We start from the raw sequence: 25,943 nt of genomic DNA on the forward strand, positions 1-25,943 counted from the left end.
TTTCTGTTTTCTTGGTGAACTTCGCATCCATCCTACTAATTGATGCTACGATTACAGGAGAGCCTTGTGATTTGGAGACAGGTCCAGCCATAAGTGCAAACTGAACCCTTGTAATGAGAGTTCCACAGAAGCTGGTAAGCAGGGTTTTTTTTTTTTTTTTTTTTTTAAATTGTATTTTATTTTTCAAAGTTGTAATATAACAAATTAGACTGAACACTTATTAAACAGAAAAGAGAAAAAAAAATCTACAATATTTTATTAAATTCCCTTTTCTTTCCTTCTTCCTACCCTTTAACCAAATATATCAGCATCAACATTATATTCCTTAAATTAATTTATCATCCACTCCCTCAAAATATTTTCGAGAGGGGGAGAAAAAAAACATCCCCGAGAAAGAAAGTGATGGGGGGGGGGGGGGGGGGGAAGAAAGCATTTCCCTCTCTCCTCCCCCTTATGATCAAGAATTAAGTCCTGGAATACTATATCCCAGAGCAATCATACTCGTATAATAATTTTAAAGTTTTACCCCTTGCCAAAATCAAGTAATTAGTATAGGAGGAATCGACCACTCAAAGACTAAAAAACGATACATAACACGTATTCCCCACACTCCATTTTCAACCAAAGTTGGAACATGGGGCGTCTATCCATTTTTCCCATATTTTCTGAAATTTTCAAGATGCATTACGTTGCAGATAAGTATTTTTCTTAAATGGTACGTGTTTATCCATTTCTTTTACCCAGTCCCCTAAGGGTAGGAGGGTTAGGTGAAATCCATCAAGAGGCCATTTACATGCCAGAAAAAGCATTATTATGACCACTGCCTCATATACTAAATTGTTAAAATTTATGTACCAGAGTAGACACAGGACAGGATCAGGAGTAAGTGAGACATCCTATATAGAATTTATCATATCTATCGCATCCTGCCAATACAATTTTGGGCATCTCCAAAACAAGTGTATATAAGAAACCAGAAGATTTCACACATCTTGGACAGTCAGAGTTCTCCCTTGTACCTACGCTATGCAGTAGTTCCGGGGTACGGTACGCCCTGTACAAAATAAAAAGTTGGGTCGTTATGTGTTGGAGATATCAAGACAAGCTGAACATTCTTCATTATTTGGTCCCATATTTCTTCTAGATCCACATCAATATCCATCTCCCATTATTGTCTACTTTGAATCGGAAACTTAAGCAGTTAAAATGCATATATAATTTAGAGATAAGTCCCTTTGTGTTATTTGCTTGGACTACGCTGTCCAGGACAGGGATTTTATAGAAAGGGACGGTAGGAGCCATACCTTGTTTTTTTTTAAGAGCGTGTCTTAATTGTAGACATTGGAGGGGGGAAACCCTCTTATCCAAGCCATAGTCAACACAGAGCTGCTAATGTTTTCAGCACTCCATCAGAATACAATTGCATCAAGGTAATAATCCCCACACGTTCCCATCTAGAAATTCCTTCCAAGTGGTAGACTTCAGAAAATGCCCTATTCGACCATAAGGAAGTATATCTAGGTTGCCCCTTAATACCTAAAATTATTTTAATAGACTGCCAGACCTTTATATATCAAAATGTAGGGTAAGTATATTGATTAAAGGGTGAAATAGAAGAATCAAGAGTAATGGATTAGCTTTATCAAAGTGCTAAGCATATCAAAAGATGTATTAAAGCCCCGGTTTCCCAAGCCATAAGATGTTGAAGTTGAGCCACAGGAAGTATATCCAAGGATTTGGAACCGACAGCCCACCTTGATCATTAGGATATTGTAGATATTCATATTTAATTCTAGCTGGTTTATTCCGCCATACTAATCTCTGAAAGATGAAGATTGTACCAAATCTCTTGAAATATTTCTGCAGAATACAGCAGGGCAAGTTATGTAAATACAGTAATTGTGGCATCCATATCATTTTCAAGAGACTGGTACGACTAGCTACGGAAAGTGGGAGTTTACACCAAACTTCATTTTGAGATCTAAATTTCTGAAGTAGTGGTAGTAAATTTTGGTAAATATATTTAGGTTGGGCAGAGATAATCACCCCTAGGTATGTATTCTCTGTATCCACCCCAAGTTGTGATACTGCAAGGGGCCCGAAGAGGATCCAGTGGGAGCAGTACTGACTTATTCCAGTTAATCCTAAAACCAGAAAAGATGGCAGACCTTGCAGCAACTAATGATTCCGGAGTGTCAGCTAGATATAGCAAGATATCATCTGCATACAGAGCTATTTTACCCTCGTATTTACCTCTGTGGAAACCTCTCGCCCCCTCCATTCACCTCAACATAACTGCAAGGGGTTCTATCACTATCGAAAACAGGGTGATGGTGGACACCCTTGTCTAGTACCTCAGGAGAGATTAAAGGGGTCTGACATGCTCCCGTTGACTCCTATAGTGGCCTTAGGTGTTTATGTACGAGTTTGACCCAGTTACAAATAATGTTGCCAAAACATTTGAGCATGTTTTTCATTTTTTTGATGGAGGCATTGTTGCACACGATGGAGATTAACACCAAGAATTTAAGATCTACTATCACAAGCATCCGAGATGGGCTCCTCCCTGAAACAGGAAACACATTAGTCCACCATTATAAATTTCAGTCTTAAGTCTTACCTGCGTGCCTCAGTTGTGTGTTTCCTTTGGATCCACCGGAGCTGCAAAGAAATGTTTATTATTTTACCTTGTCTCTGTGCTAGTTGCAGGAGACCCCCTGCCAGCATCCCATTCAGCCCAGCAGGCCTTGGGAGGGCGAGCAGGAGCAGCAAAGTTGAGCAAAAAACTTAGTCTGCCTGAGATTTCACCCCTACAGAGGGGTCTGCAATTATCCCCCCAATCTGAAACAAATGCACTGGTATTTTTTCCCCATACCGCATGCTGGAGGGACCACCTGCTTTAATCTGGATGGCTGGTGATTTTGTTTTGCCCCTGACCTCAGGCTGCACTGGATCCCACCAATGGCACCGTTCGGGTAGGCGTCAGTTTTTTTTGTTTTTGTTTTTTTTTTTTTTTTACTGTCTACCTACCATCCGCTTGCCTCCACCGTGTTACGAGAGCGAGAGACCGCACTACATGACAAGATGACAACCCAGGAAACCTAGAACATTTCCTATACACCAAACTCTTAAAGATATCTTCAAAAAAGAGTTGGAAGACCCAGAGAGAACTCTTCATACCAGCTGTGGTCAAGTGCAGATATCCATTTGCAGAGACAGACGCCAAAACCTGGGCTAAATGCCCCAAAGTGGATGCCTCTCTGGCAAAAGTCACAAATAATTCTGACTTGGCCTTTGACGCGGGTACCTTAAGCGACCCCATGGACAAGAAAATAGAAGCTTTTTTAAAGAGGGCCTGGGAAGCAGGGGCTGCGAATAAATCCGGCAATAGCTTTCACCTGCACAGCCCGCACCTTGCTAATCTGGTTATCCCAGCTTCAGGAACTACTGGAAAGTGACACACCTAGGGAAGAATTAATAAAAACCATCCCTACACTAACCAGAGCCACAGCTTTTCTAGCAGATACCTCAGCTGAAACCGTCAGAATATCTTCAAGGGCCACAGCACTACTCAACTCAGCCCGAAGGGCCCTGTGGCTGAAATCTTGGGGAGGTGATATCCCTTTTAAGAACAGACTATATGGAATTCCATTCACTGGAGACCTACTGTTTGGGCCTGAACTAGAAACTGTACTAGACAGGACCGCAGTAAAGAACAAGGGTTTTCCCCGAACCAAAAAGAAACAACAATGGAAGGTGCCCTTTCGGCAATTTTAAAAAATTCAACAAGCCGGGAGCAAAGAAGCGCTGGGGACAACAAAACAAAAAAGGCAAGGGTGAATTCATCCTCAAGCCTCCTAACCCAAAGAACAAAAATCAATTACTGTCATCAGGTGGGTGGCAGACTCGCAGCTTTTTCCCACCAATGGATGGAAGCAACAAAAAACAAATTCATCATACACACCATAACGGATGGCTATGCGATAGAATTTTTCACCCGACCCCCAACTAAGTACCTAGTAACCATGCTACCGAAGGACGATGATCGAGGAAAGGCCTTTTTAGAGTCCCTGGAGAATCTACTGGATCAAAGTGATTCGCCATGTACCTCAAGAGAAACAAAGTGTGTTTTATTCCCATATCTTTGCAAAGAAAAAACAGGCAAGCTAAGGCTCGTACTGAACCTCAAGCCACTCGACAGAGGAATAAAATACAAAAAATTCAGAATGGAGTCTATTTACTCTATCAAACATCCTACCACAGGAGTCATTTATGGTGACAATAGACCTACAGGATGCCTACCTACATGTCCCCATAAAGGAGGATCATCAAATATTCCCGAGGTTTGCAATACAAGGGCCAGCAACCACTCTGCACTTGCAATATACAGCTCTCCCTTTTGGAATCTCTTTGGCACCCAGAATCTTCTCAAAGATAATGGCAGAAGCACTAAAAGGTCTAAATCGACAAGGCATTGGTGTAATACCATACCTAGACTATCTACTGTTCTTTGCAGATTCAGCAGAGACCCTAGAGAACAACTTGCGCACAAGTATGTCCTAACTGTAAAACCTGGGATGGATGGTGAATGCAGAAAAATTAGATGACCCCCAAGCCAGAGTGGTATATTTAGGCATGTACTGGACTCCAGACTAACCAAAACCTTCCTAACGGAAGAAAAGAACGAAAAAATCACGCAGGCAGTAACCTCTTTAAGCGGGACCAACACCATTACAATCAGAAAAGTAATGGCAATGCTAGGACTGATGACTTCTTCAATCCCAGCCATCACCTGGGCGCAGATTCACATGAGACCTCTACAGAATTACATTCTGTCCCAGTGGGATGGCAGCCACTCATCCCTAGACAAGTCCATTCCTGTTCCGACCACAGTCAAACACTCCAATGGTGGCTCAATCCACTTCGTTACATCAAAGGGCGCAAATGAACTCCAACCGACCCAGTCAGGATCACCACCGATGCCAGCACCCTAGGCTGGGGGGCACACATGGAGGGCCTCTGCACACAGGGAATGTGGAGTTTCAGATGGTCCCAAGTCTCCTCAAACATGAGAGCTAAAAGCTGTGGGGGAAGCATTAAAAGCATTCAAGCCAGCAATACAGGGGAGAGACATAAAAGTACAATCGTACAACGCCACGACTGTGGCATACCTAAAGAGGCAAGGATGGATAAAGTCCCAAAGCTTGAAACGGAACAATCCTACTATGGGCAGAATCAAACATAAGGTTAATATCAGGCATCCACCTGAAAGGAACAGACAATACGCTGGCAGACTTCCTGAGCCGGAAGGCCATAAAACAGACCGAGTGGTCACTGAACCAAACTACCTTCGCACAAATCACTCAAAAGTGGGGGGTATCCGAGGTAGAGATCTGTTTGCATCCAAAGTGAATGCAAAATCACCAACATTCTTCTCACTGGATCCCACAGATGGCAACAGCCGAGTAGATGCCTTCAGCCAAAGCTGGGGATGGCAACTGTTATGCGTTCCCTCCAACTGCCAGAATACCAAGAGTGATTAAAAAAATAAAGGCAGAGAGCAACGGTGTTACTAATAGCACCGCACTGGCGCCAAAGGACACTTGAGAAACCTTGACATCCAACCTCCTGACACTGATGGACAGGCCAGATCTCTTATCACAGGGCCCAGTCAACCACCCAAACCACAGAATCCTGAAGCTTTCGGCTTGGGTACTGAAAGAGTAAGACTTCAGAACAACGGGCTGTCAGACAAGGTGATCAGTACCATCCTAGATAGCAGGAAGCCCGTGACTAGGGCAAGCTACGAGAAAGTGAGGAAAGTCTGTCTCCTGGAACAAAAAACGATTTCCAACATTGGGATAATCCCCAACAATTCTGGATTTCCTGCAAGATGGAGCAGACAAAAATATCTCCCAAGGCACGTTGAAGGGTACAAGTGGCAGCACTCTCTTTGTTCATGGACACCAGACTCGCAGAGGATCTGCTGATAAAGCGATTCCTAATTTCACTTAAAAGAGCTAGACTGGCTAAAATAGAACTCCAACTTGGGACATGTCCACGGTGCTTAGAGGGTTTCTCTCCCCTCTATTCAAACGGATGGAAGATAGCTCAGACAAAAAACTCACTCTAAAAACTGCACTTCTTGTGGCTCTAGTATCGGACAAAAGAGAGCGAAATCCAAGCCATGTCTATAATGGAACCATACTGCCCAATACATTTTAGGCAAAGTAATTCTCTCGCTAGACCTGGCTTTTCTACCCAAGGTCTCTTCAACATTCCATAGAACCCAAAATATCATCCCTTCACTTCCAAAAACTATGGACAGCAAAAAGACACAACAAACTCGATGATGTAAGAAACACACTCATAACTTTTTTTTTTTTTTTTTTTTTTATTGTCCTCTATGCGGGAGTTAACAAAGGGAAGCAGGCATCTAAGAATACCATCAGCAGATGGAAAATGGCCATACAGACGACCTATGAGGCACAAAACATCACTCCTCCAGGCGGGATCAGAGCACACGCAACCAGAGCCTGGGCAACCTCTGTTGCAGAGAAAGCAGGGGCAACTCTGGAGCAGATCTGCAGGGCAGCGACATGGTCGAGCTTCAGTACCTTCGCAAGGCACTATCGTATAGACCAGCTGTCCGACCCAAGACCAGGCATTTGGTTGCAAGATGCTCCAGTCTCTACCCCTACCCTAGTAAGTATTGCTTGATACATCCTCTCGGATGCTGCCCTGGAAGATGATTCGAGAAAATAGGTAACTTTTTTTTTTTTTCCCCTGAAGTCTTTTCAGGGCAGCACTAGTTCCCACCCTTAAACGACAAATACCGGGTACAATGGGGGAGCTTTAAGCTTACTGAGTTTTCCTTCAGTGCTTTAATACAACTGAGGCATACAGGTAATACCGAAATTTAGAATGGTGGACTAATGTGTTTCCTGTTTCGGGGAGGAGGAGCCTATCTCGTATGCTGCCCTGGAAGACTACTTAGAAAAAGATTTACCGGGTACCTAACTATTTTTTTTTAATTTTTTTTTTTTTTTTTCAACTTCTTACCTTTCCAGATTAGGTGCCAGGGAGTAGAACACCCTTAGCGCCGGTTCACATTAGAAGCGGCACGACTTGCAGGTCGCCTCACCGAGGCGACCTGCACACGACTGCCGCGGCGACTTGCAAGACGACTTCTGTATAGAAGTCTATGCAAGTCGCCCCCAAAGTAGTACAGGAACCTTTCTTCTAAGTCGGAGCGACTTGCGTCGCTCCGATTAGAACGGTTCCATTGTACAGAACGGGAGGCAACTTGTCAGGCGGCTAGGTCGCCTGACAAGTCGCCCCCGTGTGAACCGGCTCTTAGCTTGCAAGTGGAACTTAAAGCCTTGAACTTTAACACTAGATGGGTAGAATCTTGTGCTCTGTCTAAGGAAATGTGACAAAGATGCAGAAAGTCTGCTTTTGTCAAGTAGACTGCTTGTTGCATAGCAGAAATATTGCTAAAATCTGCAAAGACCAGTGGTAAAAGCGGGTTCTGTTCCGGTGCAAGGGGCTCATAATTAATGTATGTGATTTAATAGTAGCACACTAGGACAATGAATAACCAACATGACCCTATATGTATGCTTTCCCTCCACTGCAATTTCTGACTTGTCTGCTCCTCAAAATGGAGCGAGGGAGGAAGAATCTGGTATACAGACTCAAGCTAGCGGGTGTCTCCTGGCATCTTCCCAACAGGCCAGATCTGCTATCTTGAGGCCCTCTATTCCACCCTGCTTCAGAGTCTCTGGCTTTAATGACCTGGCTATCATAGTCTTAAAGGATAGAGCTATTTCTAAATCTGTGTGATTCCTACCTTGCTGAAAGCAAGCCATTTCGTTGTACTTTTAAAGCAGGGGTCCACCCACACCGCCAAAAAAAAAATATTAAAAGCCATCTTAAAAAATACATGGCCACTTACCTGTCCCAGGGCCCAGCGATGTCGGCAGGGGACGCCGAGAACCCGCTCGGTTCTCGGCAGCTGCCGCCGCCATCCTAGGTGAGGGAATCGGGAAGTGAATCGTTGCGGCTTCACTTCCCGGTTCCCTACTGCGCATGCGCGAGTCGCGCTGCGCGTCCCTAGTGGTCCCCGCTCTCTCCTGGGAGCTGTGTGATTCCCAGGAGACAGCGTGGAGGGACGGGAAGTGGCGTAGACTCCCATGGGAGTCTATGCCGGAAGTGGGTGCAAATACCTGTCTTAGACAGGTATCTGCACCCCCCTCCCCCCTGAAAGGTGCCAAATGTGACACCGGAGGGGAGGAGGGTTCCGAAAAGCAGAAGTTCCATTTTTGTGTGGAACTCCGCTTTAAGGCTGATATTGTGAGTTATCCACTTTAATGGATAATATGTTGGATGGTTTAGCTTTTTAACAGGGTCCCCAAACTTTCTAAACAAAGGAACAGTTTACTGTCCTTAAGTCTTTAGGGCGGGGGGCTGGACTGTGGCCAGTGGGAATAGAACACTTTTCTGGCATCAGCAGGAGTAAACTGTGCTCCATCATTGGTATTAGGGGCAGGAATAGTGACTCGTTGTCAGTGGCCAGAATTGTTCTCCTTTTCTGGCATCAAAGGTCAGAATAGTGTCTGTCAGTGGGATGAATAGTAGCCTAAGGGCCGGATCTGGCCCCTGGGCCATAGTTTGGAGACCCCTGGTTTAGAAGATTGGTTCAAGTAATAAAGCGGTTTGATTTGTTTTCAATTTTTGGGCTGCTTTTAAATGACAATTGGAAGGGTAGCTTTCTGAACAATGGTTGCTTTTCTACAGGAAATTGTGTATGTTTAATTTTTTGTAATGTATGTAAAACTGGGTGTTTACCATGAATTAGAAATTAAATCATCAGGATGTTTAACTTGGTTTAAATGTTGTCTGTAGCTTGCATTTGCTAACAAATTTGGCTTTTTGTTTTTGGACGAGTTGGATTTGCAACATTTTAATGTACCATAACTAAAAGGCAGGTATAACTAGTTATTCTAATAGCATGTTTGTCATAAATCCTTGTGGTGTTCTGACTTTAAGATTGAGGCAAATGTGTTTGCCATGCAGTAGTTTTGACATTTTACAACTATGAAGTTCAAAAACCAGAGTGTGCATAGAGCAATAATCCTCTGCAGTCCATTAGAAGTAATCTAAAGAACACTAATCTTTAAATATTTGCTAATCCATATTGTCCCTTACATCCCTGTATGTGAAGTATTGTATTAAAATTATTGGATTATGTTTGATTACTTCATGCACTTAATATGAACACGGACCTATTTGTAGAGAATCCAAAATAAATTTTAGGCCTCCCAGGATACTTGTGGAATGTTTCCTGTAGAGCTGGTATTACCTTTTACTGGCCTCATGTTCTTCTAGCTCTGCAAAGCAGTAGCAAATGCTCTCCAGACAGCATTGCAAATACAGCCTAGCTATAAATCTGCAGTAATGCAGTGATCACAATATATGTGCTTTCACAAGTCTTAGCAGGTTTAGGTTCCAGCATTCATCTTTGTAAGAAATAGAGGAATTTCAGTTGTTAAAAGGATCTCATACCAAATTAACTTTGAAACACTTTGACAAGCAACCGCTTGTAAATAAACCTGTTTAGGATTCCTTTATGAAGATTCTTCACAGCTCCCAAGATCTCCCCTTGTGAAGTCCTTGGTACCGCATTGGCTTTTGCAAGCAAACCATCCCAGCTTGGTCCTCTTCCTAGTATGCTTGTGAACATTGCCCCTCTAATTCCTATGAATGGTCTGTGCTCTTCTGTTGGGTGTCTGGAGGCCACCATGAGTACTGTTAAAGCCAGTGCTTTTGTGGAGCATTGGAGTGGTTTCTTTCTAGTGGGCCGTAGCTGTGGCTTAAATTAAATCTTTCTATAAAACAAAACTTGTCTGCTAACAGATTTATCAGACAGCAGAAAAGTTAAAGAAGCTTTTCAGTCCCCTTTAGTTTTGTCCCCCCCCCCCCCCATATAACCATATTCTGCCGCTTATGCAGATATGCTGCACGGCTACTGGGACCCAAAGGTCGGATAGACTGCTACGGGGGTGTACGACGGGTTTCCAGCACATAGGACTACGCACTGAGCTTTGGAACTCCATACCAGTCTGTCTTCATGCATGTGTGGGAAACCTGCATGTGTGCAGCGGTGCCACGGGTTTCTCAAGCCTCAGGACCTGAAACCTTATGGCACATCTTCGTATCGGGGGTGCGGGAGGAAGGAGGGGTCATTCTCACCTGGGGGAGAGAAGGACTGAAGTGCTGGGTCATAGCCCCAAAAACACTATTCAGTTAAAGAAAATAATAATTTGAGAGGGGGAAAGGGGCGAAGGCAGGGGAAAATTAATGTATGTTCTTTTTCATATATCATGGGACACAGGCTAATATTCATTACCTGCTGGGTTATACTCCATCTCTAGGTGAATGGACACTGGTAGACCAAAGGTCTTTAGACAAGAAGTGATCCTCTATATAACCCCACCCATAATACAGGAAGTGCTTCAGTTTTTTTTACCAGTGTCTGCAAGATGGTTGACATGGTTTGAGCTCTCTGAGCTCCAGGTCTCTAGTACCACAAACGGTTCTTAAATGAATCATGGGATTGAACGAGTAGATCCATTTGACACAGGCTTTATAGGCTTAGATAAATGGTACCTGAACCTCGCAAAGAAGACTCAAGATCCTGCAAGGTTTTGCCTGTAATGCGACCTCCGGTTGCTGGACCCTGCAAAGTGGAATCCTGGACACTACAGCGCTAAGGCATTCCTGCAGGGTGCTGTACAGGTCCAAGGGAGTTGACCCTAAACATGAAAAGGGTACCCAGTCCTTGAAGGTCCTCAAGTGACAGGAACCCACTGTGAAGGGTGAAGATGGGTCTCTTAGTTTCTAAGCTGCCCTGCACCTGGATGGGTAAGTGGAACCCCTTTATTACTGTGGGGTGTCCCAGTGATTGTAGCAATTGGTCAAGCTAGCTAGAGGCTGGACACCTATGTGCAGTGACCATACGGGTGAGTTTTGGGCTAGCTGTGGGTGTTTGCAAGGTGTATCTTCCTTTTTTTTTTTTTTTTTTTTATTTATTTATTTATTTTTTTCGTGTCTGGCTGTTTCTTACCTTAGCTGTATGATGGTGCCATTTTGCCTTGGTTCACCATGGCGCACATGCGTTCACAAGAGTGCCGCTGTGCTCAGCAGTTTGGTGTCCATGGCGCACGTGCATTCGCTAAAGTGCCACTGGACTTGGCCGACAAACTGCTATGGCACATGCGGCCTTGCCGCACATGCTCAGTAGCCTTTATCTGGGCGCACGAAGATTTGCGTTGTACGCAAATCTGGGAGCACGCACAGAACCTTCTGGAGCAAACCCAGCTTATTTAAGCTGTGTATGCCAAGCATGCGGTGCTTCCAGAAAGGCAGCTGTGGGACACAGAGCAGGCTCTAAACAGACACTTGCAGCAGTTCAGTTTTCCTTATCTGGGTCACATGAGTAACCAAGTGTTGCTTGGCAGACTAAAGGTGCTTAGCAGGATTATTGTGTAGGGGCTTGGTGAGCCCTTTTAAAGGGTCTCCCTTCTGAGGTGTTTTAATACTACACCCAAGTACTCTTTTTTTTTTTTTTTTTTTTTTTTTTTTGTGGCTAGTAATGTCTTACAAAAAGGAGCTGGATTAACACAGGGAAGGGCACACCTATGTCGTCAGTAGTGCCTGATGAAACCTAGTCATATCCCCTGAAGGACAAGAGGCTTCCTTGCAATCTGAGCCGCTGTGCCTATATGGTATTCTGCCTACAGTCAACGCTGCTGCTTTACCCTTTATCACCAAGCATGAACTGTCCTTGGCCCTAGGCATGATTGCCTCCACCCTGCAGGTTGGCAAGAAGTGTCACAGATCCCCACTCCCCTGAGCCTCCTAGTCTGGAGCAGGAATGGGTTGAGGATGGTGAAGTGCTAAAAGCTCAGAATTCAGTGTAGTGCCTGGCAGATGAGTCTGCTTCCGAGCAATCTGGACAAGAAGATATCCAGTTGATGTTTGCCTCTGTCGCAGAGGCTTTTGAGCCTGACTCTGACCAAAATGGTTTGTTCTGCCTTTAAGTTGCCTCTGGCAGAGGTGACTGAGCCCCCTGTCCTCTTTGGGATCCCTGAGGCCGCACAGGCTTTCCCCCTAACCCCCTGTTGGAACAGGCGGTGTATGCTGATTGGGAACACCCCGACAGGATTTTTGTTCCTCCTAAAAGGTATTCCCTTTTATATCCCATGGATGAAAAGTTTGTTAAAAAGTGGAGCATGCCAGCCATAGATGCAGCAGTCTTTCTTAAAACAAGAACTTGACTTGTCCGGTAGATGACGCACAGGGCTTGAAAGACCCTGTTGACAGGAAATTGGAGTCATTAAAGGCTTCCTCTTTCTTTGGCCAGTTCAGCTATTCAGCCAGCTGTTGCAGCAATTGGTATTTGCCAGTCCATAAAGGATCAGGTCAAACTGCCTGATGGGCCTAACCAGGAGGATGATCTGCCTGAAAGTAAGACAGATTTTCCTTGAGCGCTGTGTTTTGCTGTTGAAACCTTAAAGGATTCAATACAGCAGGTTTCTTGTTTGGCTCTTGTCTGTACATATGCGCAGACTTTTATGGCTTAAGAACTGGTCAGCCGAGCTTCCTTGTAAAAAGTTATTGGCAGGTTTCCCTTTTTTCATGGTAAATTTTTATTTGGTGATCATTTGGACAAATATATCCAAAAGAGTTCAGGAGGGAAGAGTTCTCTACTGCCTGTGAAGGAAAGCACCAGACATCCCTTGTTTAAAACCTCGGACTGCTTCCCCAAATGTCTCAGCGTCAAGGCGGTTCCACCGCCAACAGGGTGCTAGGGCCAGGGGCAAGCCACAAGGTCAAGGCCAGAAAAAGCCCTGGGTCCAAAATTCTTCTAAACCCAGCACCAAGCCCTCCTTTTGAGGGTACTCCCCCACTCCATTGGGTGGGAGGAAGGCTGCTGCACTTTGCGGACGTTTTGGAAAACAATTCGGGACGAGTGGAACACCAACTAAATCTTGTGGTTGCAAGCTGGAGTCGTGGGGGGTTCCCACTCAGAGGTTTTAAAGATCCAGCGTCCCCTCGGATCCTCCAAAAAAATGTATTGCTTCAGGCACTACACGATCTAGTTCATCAAGGAGTGATTGTAGACGTTCCTTTATTCAAAAGGGGCACAGGGTTTTACTCAAACCTGTTTACGGTTCAGAAACCAAACTGGGACACTAGGCTCATTTTGGACCTAAGATCCCTGAACAAGTATCTCTTGATACAGCCCTTTCGGATGTAGTCTGCCCGCTCAGTAGTAACCTCACTCCAGAGGGGAGACTTTCAAGCCTTCGTCGATATGACACGTATTTACATGTACCTAACTTTCAGCCTCATCAGAGGTTCCTACGTTTTGCAGTAGAGTAACAACATTTTCAGTTTGTGGCTCTACCCTTCGGGCTTGCTACAGCTCCCCGGGTGTTCACAAAGGTCCTAGCACCAGTACTGGGTCTTTTTAAGTGCCCAAGGTATCCTGGTGCTCGGGTATCTGGACGACCTTCTGCTCAGAGATCACTCAGTACAGGCTCTAGAACAGAGCATAATATACACAGTGAGGTACTTGAAAAGCTTAGGCTGGATAATAAATACTGACAAGTCAGCCTTGAAACCAGCTCGAAGTCTAAAGTATTTAGGTCTGTTCCTAGACATGGTCCAAGCAAGAGTATTCTTGCCACCTGTAAGGATCTCTGTCCTGAAGATTCAGGTGCATCAGGTAAGGGGCACCAGACAACCTTCCATTCGGCTCTGTATGAGTCTTTTAGGGAGGATGGTATCCCCCGAGGCAGTGCACTATGCCCAGTTCCATTCCAGGCCTTTACAACAAGACATCTTGTTGGCTTGGAACAGAGGAAGAAAAGCCCTGGATTATCCAATGTGCGTATCTCTTCAGGCACGCTTAAGCCTAAACTGGTGGTTGCAGGATCAGAACCTGCGAAAGAGAAAATCCTTTCCCGGTAACTTGGAGAGTACTGACTACAGATGCCAGTCTCTCAGGCTGGAGAGCGACCCTAGAAGGGCTCACATCTCAGGGGAAATGGTCAAGGACAGGACGTATCCTACCCATCAATGTCCTGGCATTACGGGCCGTACGTCTGGCCCTACGGTCATGGATGGTGGAGCTTCAGGAGTGCCCCATTAGTCTGACAATGCCACTGCAGTTGCCTATATAAACCACCAAGGCGGTACCAGGAGTCGTTCAGCTCTGAAGGAGGTGAACCACATACTAGCCTAGGCAGAGGAACATGTGCCAATAATATCGGCAGTCCATATCCCGAGAGTAGAGAACTGTGAAGGCAGATTATCTCAGCTGCCAGCAGATCTGCCTGGGGGAATGGTCCCTACACCCAGAGGTGTTCCAGGAAATTTGCCAATGTTTGGGATGGCCAGAGGTTGAAATACTGGCATCCAAGTTCAACAACAAACTACAGCAGTTTGTGTCCCGAACAAGAAATCCTCTGGCAATTGGAGCAGATGCCAGTACTCCCTGGTTTATGCTTTCCCTACGATCCCTCTCCTTCCACATTTGTTGCGCAGGATTTGGAGAGAGGGAGTTCCAGTTATTCTGGTGGCACCAGCCTGGCCCAGAAGGCCCTGGTTCCTGCAGATTGAGATTGACACTATCTCAAGGTCCTATATTCCACCCCAATTTACAGTCTCTAAATTTGACAGCATGGCTATTGAAGCCAGGATACTGAAGGACTGCGGCATCTCGGGAGTAGTAGTGTCTACCTAGTGAACGCTAGAAAAGCGGTCACTAGGAAGATTTATCATAAGGTCTGGAAGACTTGTATTGCTTGGTGTGAAGCCAGAAAATGGCATCCTTGGGAATACGTGATTGGAAGAATTCTCTTTTCTACAGTCAGCTGTGGAAATCAAATTGGCTTTGAGTACAATCAGAGGTCAGATTTTGGCCCTGTTGGTATTCTTCCAAAGGCCTTTAGCTTCCCGTTCACTGATCTGAACCTTTTATGCAGGGGGCAACTCGCTTGCTAACCCCCCATTAAGTCACCTATGTGTCCTAGGGATTTGAATTTGGTGCTGTCTGTATTACAGAATCAACCATTTGAACCTATTAAGGAAATTCCGTTAGACTTGTCACGCAAGCTAGCCTTCCTGATGGCCATCCTCTCGGCTAGAAGGGTGTCCATTTGGGAGCAGGGAACCATATTTGATCCTTCACCATGACAGGGTCGTGTTACGACTTGTTCCATCTTTTTTGCCAAAAGTGGTGTTGGCCTTTCATTTAAATCAGGACATTATTTTGCCTTTTTCTCGGCCCCGTTCGGCAGAAGAGAGACAACTGCATTCTTTGGATATTGTCTGGCTAGTCAAGGTTTTTGTCTAGATATGCGGACTCCTTTTTTGTTTTACCAAAAGGACCCAAGAAGGGGCAGGCAGCTTCCATTGCCAATTGGGTCTGTCAATTTGATCGTTCAGGCCTACTTTCTGAAACCAAGCTCCTCCCTTTAGGGTGAGAGCTCATTCTACCAGGAGTGTAGGAACTTCCTGGGTTTTTTGCCATCGCGTATCTGTAGCTCAGACTTGTAAGGCTGCTATACATTAGCAAACAAAAAACGACTCCTGCGCACAGGTGGATCACCATATAAAAGATGCGTCAACACAGGCCTTGCTGCCCTCAGGGATGGGGAATCCTAGTGCAAACCGAAATAAAAGAAAAACAAGGGCGCACCAGCCTTGTGCATTAACTTTTTTTAAAAATATTTAATATAAAAAGATAAAATGAAACGACTCACAAGCAATAGATGGAGGAGGCACAGCATATAGTGTACCGACAGCTAGCATGCAGCTTAGGATGAGCGATGCCTTCCAAAAGTCGCGTAGAGACGCACAAACATCACAATCAGCTGTCACAATCAGCTTACGCGTTTCGAAGGGAACATCCCTTCTTCATCAGAGCTGTGCTGTGATCCCTCCTTCAGCAATCCCTTTTTTATAAGTGACTAAGTGTCAAATGAGGGGGGTGGGTGGGGTGAGATATGGAGCTCCTCCCCCTCAGGGGATCCCTCCCTCTTGTGCCCTCCAATCATACGGGCAACACTCCACTTAGTGACAGGAAATAGTGTGTATGGTAAAAATAATAGTATATATATAATATGAAAAACACGTGGAACGATGCTTTGATGCAAAAAGTGTCCTTTTACTGAAGGACTTTTTGCATCAAAGCATCGTTCCACGTGTTTTTCCTATCTTTTATGGTGGAAGTTTGGGAGTCCACCCTGACGGTGCCTTGATTAAACAAGGATATCAAGAGAAGAGGGTAACCCACCGTGGTGTGTGTGTATATGTGTATGTATATATATATATATATATATATATATATATATATATATATATATATATATATATATATATATATATATATATATATATATATATATATATATATATATATATATATATATATACACAAACATACATGTGATGAAATATAATAAGCATATACATGTATGTGAAACAAATTAAATTGACAATGATGATTTACCAGAAGCAAGCTGAACCATTGGTGATAAAACATGGCGCGCTGTGCCTACAGAATGCACCAGATGACAAAACATAAGGTGTACCGGATAGAGATCATGGTGAGCAATAGTAGACATGGTAGGTGGGGACCCCCCACTCCACTAAACCACCAGTCCCATCAAACCAATGTGCACAAATACAGAGCTGTGAAAGATGAGTGCATACAAAACTAAACATGTTGAATCATAGATGAGGAAGAATGAGTACCTGCAGTGCTATCTCAGGGGGTCAGCGCCAGTGGAGCACCCCTGTATCAGGTGCACAGCGGGTCGGTGACAGCATCCGGACGGAGCGAGTACCCACGGTGCTATCTCAGGCGGTCAGCGCGAGTAGAGCACCTCTGTATCAGGTGCACAGCGGGCCGGTGATGGCGTGGCTGCATCCGGGTGGAACGCACGCCGGTGTGCTTGCGTTCCAAGCTGTAGGAAGGGGGTGGGATCCACATCGCCCCTTCCGCATCTCGTATAGTTCACTCACAATGTGAGCGGCGAGGGACAGCCTAGTGTCATGTGACTGGGGGCGGGGCCAGCATAAAGGGGCCGTCTGCTCACTGGAGCAATTCTAGTGTCAGTCTGGACTAATAGCTGCCTCGAAATGCCAAGATACCAGATAGCCCCAACAAGAGAACAGAGGGCTCTTACCTACTAATGTAGTATATATGTGTGTATATATATACACACACATCAACTGGTTTTCAGTACATACGTTCACAAAATTTATTAAGTGGATGTTCGAGCAGCCGAGGATTTGGATTTCAGCCGCGGTGTAATGCAGGCTGCCATATAAGTTCTGATGGCTATTGTTTGGCAGGGTGTCTCCCTCCCCTCAAGGCTATTGCTCTGGGAAGTTCTAGTAGGTAATGATTATTAGCCTGACTGTGTCCCATGATGTATGAAAAAGAAAATAGGATTTTTTGTCCATACTTGGTTGTAAAATCCATTTCTTTGAGTACATCATGGGACACAAATCCCTCCCCTCTTTTTTGAGGATTCAGTGCTTGCTACAAAACTGAAGTGCTTCCTGTGTGAGAGGGGTTATATAGGGGATCACTTCCTGTCTAAAGACCTTTGGTCTACCAGTGTCCCATCACCTGGAGATGGAGTATAACCCAGCAGGTAATGAATATTCGCCTGACCCATGATGTAATCAAAGATTTTACAGGCAAGTATGACGAAAAAATCCTATTTTTAGGGTGAAGGTTCACTTTCATCTGTTGGCCTAGTGCCCCATATAAGCATTTAATTGGATCTGTGATGCAGAGGGGTGTGCCTATAAATCTCTTAATTTGGGGTCAACAGTGTGGTAGGTGCTGCAAAAGTTGGTGAGAAGGGGGTTCTGGGATATACTAGAGGGAAAGATGATCTGACGTGAGGGGAAGGAAATGTCACCTTGCCAATTCATGCTGCCAGTTTTCAGGTGAAGCCCTTCATTTGTGTATTGGGGGGGATTTGCCCGAGGTTTTTTTAAACTGCTGTGCCTTTCAAACTTGGGATGTTTTACTTGAAGACACAGGAATCCTATGAAATCTGTGGGTGCTTAACCTGTGTCACTTCAGCTGTTGCAGAACTACAAGTACCAATGAGGCAGTGCAAGCCACTGAATGTTACTAACCTGATTCCCAAGGGTAGAGGCATGATGGGACTTGAAGTTTCGCAACAGCTGGAGGGCCACAGGTTGAGCACCTATGCCCTAGAAAAACGTTGTGTCTGTGCTTGTGGTTTGAAGACTTTATAGCCTGCATGGTGACTGGGGTATTGAGTGACCAGTGGCTCTTTAACTCCTTATTTCAATAAGATGTGAGAAGCTTCCTCCAAAACCCAATATTTATTTGGGGCACCTTGTCTTTAACCCTGCCAAGCATCTAAAATGGTGGTTTTAAAAAAAAAAAAAAAAAAGTAGCTCAAGTACAGTTTAACATTTGAGAATTTTGTAGGGATTAAGGAAAAAGCACTGAACAGAGCATGGAAGGAAATTTTGACATTAAAGACTGGCAGGGGAAGCATTCTTTAATAAAAAAGACAAAAAATATATGTACTTCATCACTGCAATGTTCATTGGAGGATGCAGCACTTATAATTACTGCCACCTACAAGAGGTTTTGGACACCATATAAAATGAAAGGGACCAAATGTCTCTTGTGTCTATATCCCCTACTTTATCTAGAGTGCTAGGTCCAAGTCTGGGGGGAGTTGCTTACATTTCTGTGAGGCCTCCCTTTTTCTCCTGTGAAATGTGTATTTGGCCTTTTGGCCCTACAGGAGAAACCCTTGGTACCAATGTTTCAGAAGTTTTGTTTTTAGTGGTCAATACTTTTGGCAAGGAGGGACTTGGTTTTAAACCTTATCTTTGTAAGGTACCCTTCCTCATTCTTCACAGGGATAAAGGTAGTCTTAAGACCTAAACTGTCTTCTTGCCATGTGTCTTTTAGTCTATAATAATGACAGTGTACACAATGTAACACATGGTGCATGTGACCACATCATGCTGCACAGTTGGTGTGGATAATTAAAAAAATGAGATGCTTCATTTAAACTTTACAGAGAATATGGGCATAGCTGACACTTTGCATGAACTTACTCTCAATGAATTGTTCGGGACCACTGGCACTCAACAACTAGGAGATAATAAAGACATGTAATGAACATGTATGTAATGCTCTGCACAATTGAAGTATGAATGATTTGTGGTTTAGATGTGTGTTGTTCTTGTAACAGTGCAATGTTCTGCTGCAAACAGCTGCAAGAAAATGATCAGTAACAAGTGATAGGAACCAAATACCAACACTAAAGAGATGGCAAGCAAAATGATTAGTTCCCTAAGTGACCCTAATTTACAGTGCCTTGAAAAAGTATTCATGCCCCTTGAAATTTTCCATATTTTGTAATGTTCCAACCTAAAACTTTTAAATGTATTTTATGTGATAGACCAACACAAAGTGGCACATAATTGTGAAGTGGAAGAAAAATGATAAAGGTTTTTCAAAATTCTTTACAAATATATGAAAAGTGTGGCGTGCATTTGTATTCAGCCCCCCTGAGTCAATACTTTGTAGAACCACCTTTCCCTGCAATTACAGCTGCAAGTCTTTGGGGATGTCGCTACCAGTTTTGCACACCTAGAGTTAAGTTTTTGCTCGTTCTTTTGAAAAATAGCTCCAGGTCTGTCAGATTGGTTGGATATTGTATGTGAACAGCAATTTTTAAGTCTTGCCACAGATTCTCATTTGGCTTTAGCTCTGGAATTTTGGGCCATTCTAACACATTAATATGCGTTGATCTAAACCATTCCACTGTACCTCTGGCTGTATGTTTAGGGTCGCTGTCCTGCTGGAAGTCTAACCTTTGCCCCAGTCTCGTCTTTTGCAGACTCTTAACAGATTTTCTTCTAAGATTGCCCTGTATTTGGCTCAATCTTCCTATCAACTCTGACCAGCTTCCCTGTCCCCTCTGAATTAAAGCATTCCCACATCATGCTACAACCACCATGTTTCACGGTGAGGATGTGTTCAGGGAGACGTGCAGTGTTCGTTTTCCGCCACACATAGCTTTTTGATTTTAGGCCAAAAAGTTCAATTTTGGTCTCATCTGACCAGAGCACCTTCTTCCATATGTTTGCTGTGTCCTCCACATGGCTTCTCGCAAACTGCAAAAGGAACTTCTTATGGCTTATTCAACAATGTGTTGCCTAGTTTATGGATTTAAATGCATACACCTCAATCATTAAAGTAGTATGGATATATACACATCTAGATCTGAGAGATCTTACACAAGAGGTAGTTCCATCTGCAATACACATTTATTGCTAGGGTTACATATTCTATACAAATTACAAACCAGATAGTATTTACAACACAATGTACAGTGCAAGTCCCCTGGCTTACATGATATTTACAAATTACCCACAACCACCATATTTACAATATTATATAAGATGCAAGTATAGCGTTGGGTTACCTGTTAACTTCAGGTCGGCCCATGGTGACTGCCGTGTGTCTCCACACAAATAGATCTTCACTTGGTTACAAGGCTTTATATCCCCCCTTCCTTTCTGTACTGTGGCTAATATAATTCTCCCTAATTTGTCACTTAACCTAATGTATATTGAGCACAGCCTGATTGGATGAGTCAAAGAAGGCTGTTTACTACCCATGTGAGATCAGGGAAAACAAAAGGCCAACCTTTTGAAGTTTAATTACAGTAACACAACACTTTAAATATATTTCCTTCTAATGGAAATATATTTCTAATTGCAATATTTACAGCTGTTAATGGGTTTGTTTAATCTCCATTATGTAACAAATGTCTTTCTTCTTGCCACTCTTCCATAAAGGCTAGATTTGTGGAGTGCATGACTAATGTCCTGTGGACAGATTCTACCATCTGAGCTGTGGATCTTTGCAGCTCTTCCAGCGTTACCATGGGCCTCTTAGCTGCTTCTCTGAATGCTCTCCTTTCCCAGTCTGTCAGTTTATGTGGACAGCCATGTCTTGGTAGGTTTGCAGTTGTGCCATACTCTTTCCATTTTCGGATGATGGATTGAACAGTGTGAGATGTTCAAAGCTTGGGATATTTTTTATAACCTAACCCTGCTTCTAACTTCTCCACAATTTTATCTCTGACCTGTCTGGTGTGTTCCCTGGCCTTCCTGATGCTGTTTGTTCACAAAGGTTCTTTAACAAACCTCTGAGGGCTTCACAGAACAGTTGTATTTATACTAAGATTAGATTACACGCAGGTGGACTTTATTTACACATTAGGGGACTTTTGAAGGCAATTGGTTCCATTAGATTTTAGTCAGGGGTATCACAGTAAAGGGGTCTGAATACAAATGCACGCCACTTTTCACATATTGTGTAAAAAAAAAAAAAAATTGAAAACCATTTATTTTCCTTCCACTTAACAATTTTATGTGCCACTTTGTGTTGGTCTATCACATAAAATCCCAATAAAATACATTCACGTTTGATTGTAACAGGACAAAATGTGAACATTTTTCAAGGGGTATGAATACTTTTTCAAGGCACTGGTACCTCTGCAGTTCTTCAGCTTTATTCCTCCTTTTCCTACAGCAGCTTCATTACTCACTAAACTTTGGGGGGGGGGGGGGGGGTTACAAAGAAGTTCAGGGGGGGGGCCGGCTTATCCAAAAGTGCCATTATTGGTCTTTATTAAGCCTGCTGGACATGGTTTAAAGCCATCCAGCGTCTTGTGGTTTAAAACATTTCCCAACAATTCGGACATAGTGTTCCTGGGACCACAAATTTCAAGCCTGCAGGATTCGCCACAAACCTGTGTTAAATGCATTTTCACCTTAGAGGACAGTATTTAAACATTCCTTTAAATTTCTTTTTAAAGCCGGGTTATATTCATTCTCTGATCTTAAAGCTCACTCTAACAAGTGTACTAGAATCAAAACTGTAGCAATCAAACGTGTTTTTCACCAGCTACTCCACTCAGTGTGATGTTAATGCTGTGATACCAGTGGTGTTAGGTGAAATACTTGAACACGTCAAAAGCTACTTTTAGAAAAAAAAAAATCACTAACCATTAACGGAATGATCCTGGACAGATTCATCAATTTGGTCAGTGCATGTTTTTGATGTAAATCTATGATGAGACCTTCAAGTAAAACATGATACTTTGAAATAAGCTGTTACTGACCAGGTTTCTTAAATACCTAGGGCATAGTAGAAAGTCCTTTTGAGGAGGTGTGTGCAAACCCTTGAACCCTGAACAATTTCTTATTGGCTTCTTCTTGCTTTGTTAAATCTACTTTTGGAAGCCGTATTTAATTGGCCCTCCGAGTTATCTTTTATGGTGTGTGGAAAATGATAGGAGGGAGATTGACTTTGCAAAAGACAAATGGACAGGACAGGCCTTACCCAGTCCACAGGAATTGTTAGTCCACAACAGGAATTGGGAGCAAAGTGCGTTACTGGCAGATCAACAGGTGTTTTCCTGTGCTTGCAGGGCCTTTTGATAGATAAAACATGGGGAAATGTGCATGTACTACTTTGACCTGGCATAAAGGGCTGGAACACACCTTTTGTGCATTGGCAAGTAGCTGTGCTATTAATTTTGAATGGTACCCTATCGCACTAGAGCAATGCCACTCTGATGCACATACATTGCAGCGCACCACAGGATGTGTGCTACATTTGAAGAAAATCTTCACGTTTCTGAAAAGGCTAGCAGTCCTGGCAGTCTCTGATTTTTGTTGAAGACCCTGACTCATAGCAAGCAATTCAAATCAGGAAAATCTTAGTAAATCAGATCACCTAAAACTGCTTGCTTGTTTCAATAAGGTGACCTTGTAAATTTTTTACTTTTGCAGTCAAATTTGCGAAACCCACACTGTTCCCATTCACACTGCATACCTAAAGGCAATTAAAAACTAAAAAAAACAAAAAAACTGTTTCTTTGAAGCAGGTTTTGTACATATGCCTGCAAGTTAAGCTGAACAATTTGACAGTGTAATTGGAGGGAATAATTTGGGAACATGCAACACTATGCAATGTAGTTACTCAAGCCTTGAGTTCTTGAAATCTTTGTTAGGACAGCATGTTTAAGTCTAGTTTACAGCAGATAATGAGATTGACCAGCACAGTACAAACAGGGCTCACTATGGTAAATGGTGAACATTAATTCCCCACCCTCATCCTTTAAAGCCCAAGTACAGCCATAAACTATCTGCATAAGTTGGTATGTGCTGATGCCTCTTCCGTTAGTTGAACTCTTCCTCCTAATGCCCCCCCCCCCTACTCCTGCAGCTGTTGTCTTCCAGTGTGGCTGGGGTTAATAGAATGAAGGGACTGCCACTCATCAAGTTGCTGACTATGCCCATCCTTTCCGCCCAGCTGCTCCATTCATAGAAGCAGTACTACAGCTTCTATGAAGGAAACCTACTCTATGAATTGAGGGGGTGAACCTATTGGCCATTCATAGATCGCTTTTTAGCAATCTATCCCACTTCTTTGGTTTAACTGTCCAGGTTCATTTTATTATGGGCTAGTTTAGAGTGTTTATTATTTTATACTTTGTCATTGACCAGATTTGTCAGATTCTGGCCACTTGCATATCTGGAATCAGGACTTGGCAATATCACCCATTTTCAGTGCTTTACAAGAGATGCTCTTATGCCTTGTTGGAGAGGCAGTTGCACAAATTATTCCTGGGTGCTACTACCAATGCAGTCTCGGAATATAAAGGTTGGTGAATATGGGCTTGAATTTTTTTATTTATTTTTTTTTTCTCATTTGGTTGCCATGCATTTACATAGACTTGTAAAGAAGAATAAAAGCAAAAGCACAAACAGACCCAATCTGGCCTTTGTACCCCATTGTAGGAAATCAAACATCGGTGCTTAACCAATCCTAAAAAAAATTAAAAGGAGTTTACTTCTAGTGTTACTTTGACCGGTCAGGTTCTTCAAATGCACATTAGAAACTGTCTGCACATGGTGATCTTATGAAAAATGTAAGGCCGGTTTGTAATGTTCATATCAAGACTGGATCTCTTCTTCTACTTATGGGATTGCAAAAGCATCTTGATCAAATTTTGATCCTAAGATCAACTGCAGGTCAAATGTAGCTGTCAATTCTGAATGCTCTTAGAAGGGACTCAAACCAATGTCAAAGCAAACCGTTTGCCCATTGACACAAGCGCGAAGATACTCCACACTGGCCTATAGTTGTCCTCTTAAAATTACAAGCGAACACATGAACACAAATATATGAAAATGCTGTATGTAGGAAGTTGTGCTGAAGCTCATGCATTTTTTGCATTTTTTAATACTTTTCCATTGCTAGGTGTAAAACATTTGTTGTCGGAAACAATTATATATATTTTTTTTTTAAGTATAAAGTCAATTTTTTCCCAAGATTCTGTTGTGTATTTGTGTATTTTGCAGTTCAGCCAGTTATTCTCTTGTGAGTAATTCTTAACTAAAGGCGTTAATTCATTACTCAGAATGTCTTTTCTATTTATATAACCTATCTAATCTTCTAATTTCAGGTTATTTTTGATGAGAGTTATGGACATTCCTTATCTAAATCTGGAGGGACCTGACTGTAAGTAAATTCTTTGAATATTGTTTGCTATGTTCTAACTTAATGTTTAAACTATTTGCCTGCACTCAATAATTTTGGTTTAGCTGATAGAACCCATAGTTCTATCTGTGTACTGATTTTATATACTTTTTTTTTTCTTCTCCCTGAAGACACTTTAAAACTGCATCAAATATGCAAATGTATGCTTTGTGTCGGACCTAATAAAATGTTTGCCATTTGGATTAATTCTCCTGCTGCAAGACTTGGGCTCCGTTCACACCGAGGCGTTTTTCTGCTGTAAGCCTGAGCTCTAAAAACACCCAACATGACAAATCCATTTCAATAGCCCTTGTTCACATCTGAGTGTTCTGTCTCCTGAAGCAAAAGGCCTGTGGCTCAAATCTTGGTCAGCTTAACATGGAACTGCTACCGAACCATAAGTTACAGGGACACTAAACTTGGGGAGCACCGGGGTGGGGGGGGAACCCAGGACTACAGTATGTATGTGTGTGTGTATGTATGTGTGTGTGTGTGTGTGTGTGTATATATATATATATATATATATATATATATATATATATATATATATATATATATATATATATATATATATATATATATATATATATATATATATATATATATATATATATATTATGGCGCTGCGTAAAAAAACTAAGTAAATGGCAGCCAACACACCTATAGACCCAAGTGTAAGAAAATAAATAAAAGTGTGGCGCTATAAACCCTCAAAAAAATTCCTTTTTATAAATGTCGTTGGACACAGTGAGAATTATGTGACAAACTAGCATCAAGAACTATGATGTACTCTGAAAAGTACAATAACTGTGTACATGTTGTTAGCAAATTAGAAACCAATGAAAAATGCTTACAAACTACATATAGTGCGTTGTATACATATTGAAATACAAATAATAAAATAAAAAAATGGTGATAAAATCCAAAAAGTCCAGCTGGAATTAACACCACTCAAAATGCAAAAAATAAAATCCACCAATGTTTGTAGAGACAAATGAGGGTGAAAAAGCCACCACCAAGGATCTTAGGGGGCTTGCCAAGACAAAATAATAAGAGACCAATGTCCACCTTGACGTTAAGATTAGACGACCAACTGGACCAAGACAGGTAAGTGGGACTGTGGGAACAGCAAAGGTGAGCAGAAGAGCTGTTGATGGTTCAAGAGCCGTCACCAAAGGTATAAGAGGCTTACCAGAGGTTGTTGACTTGAAAAGACTTGCGTCATCCAAGTCAA

General features: G+C 42.9%; 1 protein-coding gene across 2 annotated transcripts in view; it reads left to right on the forward strand.

Annotated features, from left to right (window-relative positions):
• PARN (poly(A)-specific ribonuclease) overlaps nt 1–25,943 on the forward strand; it is a 287,911-nt gene that overhangs the window by 110,610 nt on the left and 151,358 nt on the right. For both annotated transcript variants that reach the window (XM_073591082.1, XM_073591083.1), the window contains one exon: nt 24,636–24,691. In XM_073591082.1, the coding sequence (XP_073447183.1) occupies nt 24,636–24,691 (56 nt within the window). The remainder of the gene's footprint in view (nt 1–24,635; nt 24,692–25,943) is intronic.

This window comes from Aquarana catesbeiana, linkage group LG06 (assembly GCF_042186555.1).
Source record: "Aquarana catesbeiana isolate 2022-GZ linkage group LG06, ASM4218655v1, whole genome shotgun sequence".
NCBI lineage: Eukaryota > Metazoa > Chordata > Amphibia > Anura > Ranidae > Aquarana > Aquarana catesbeiana.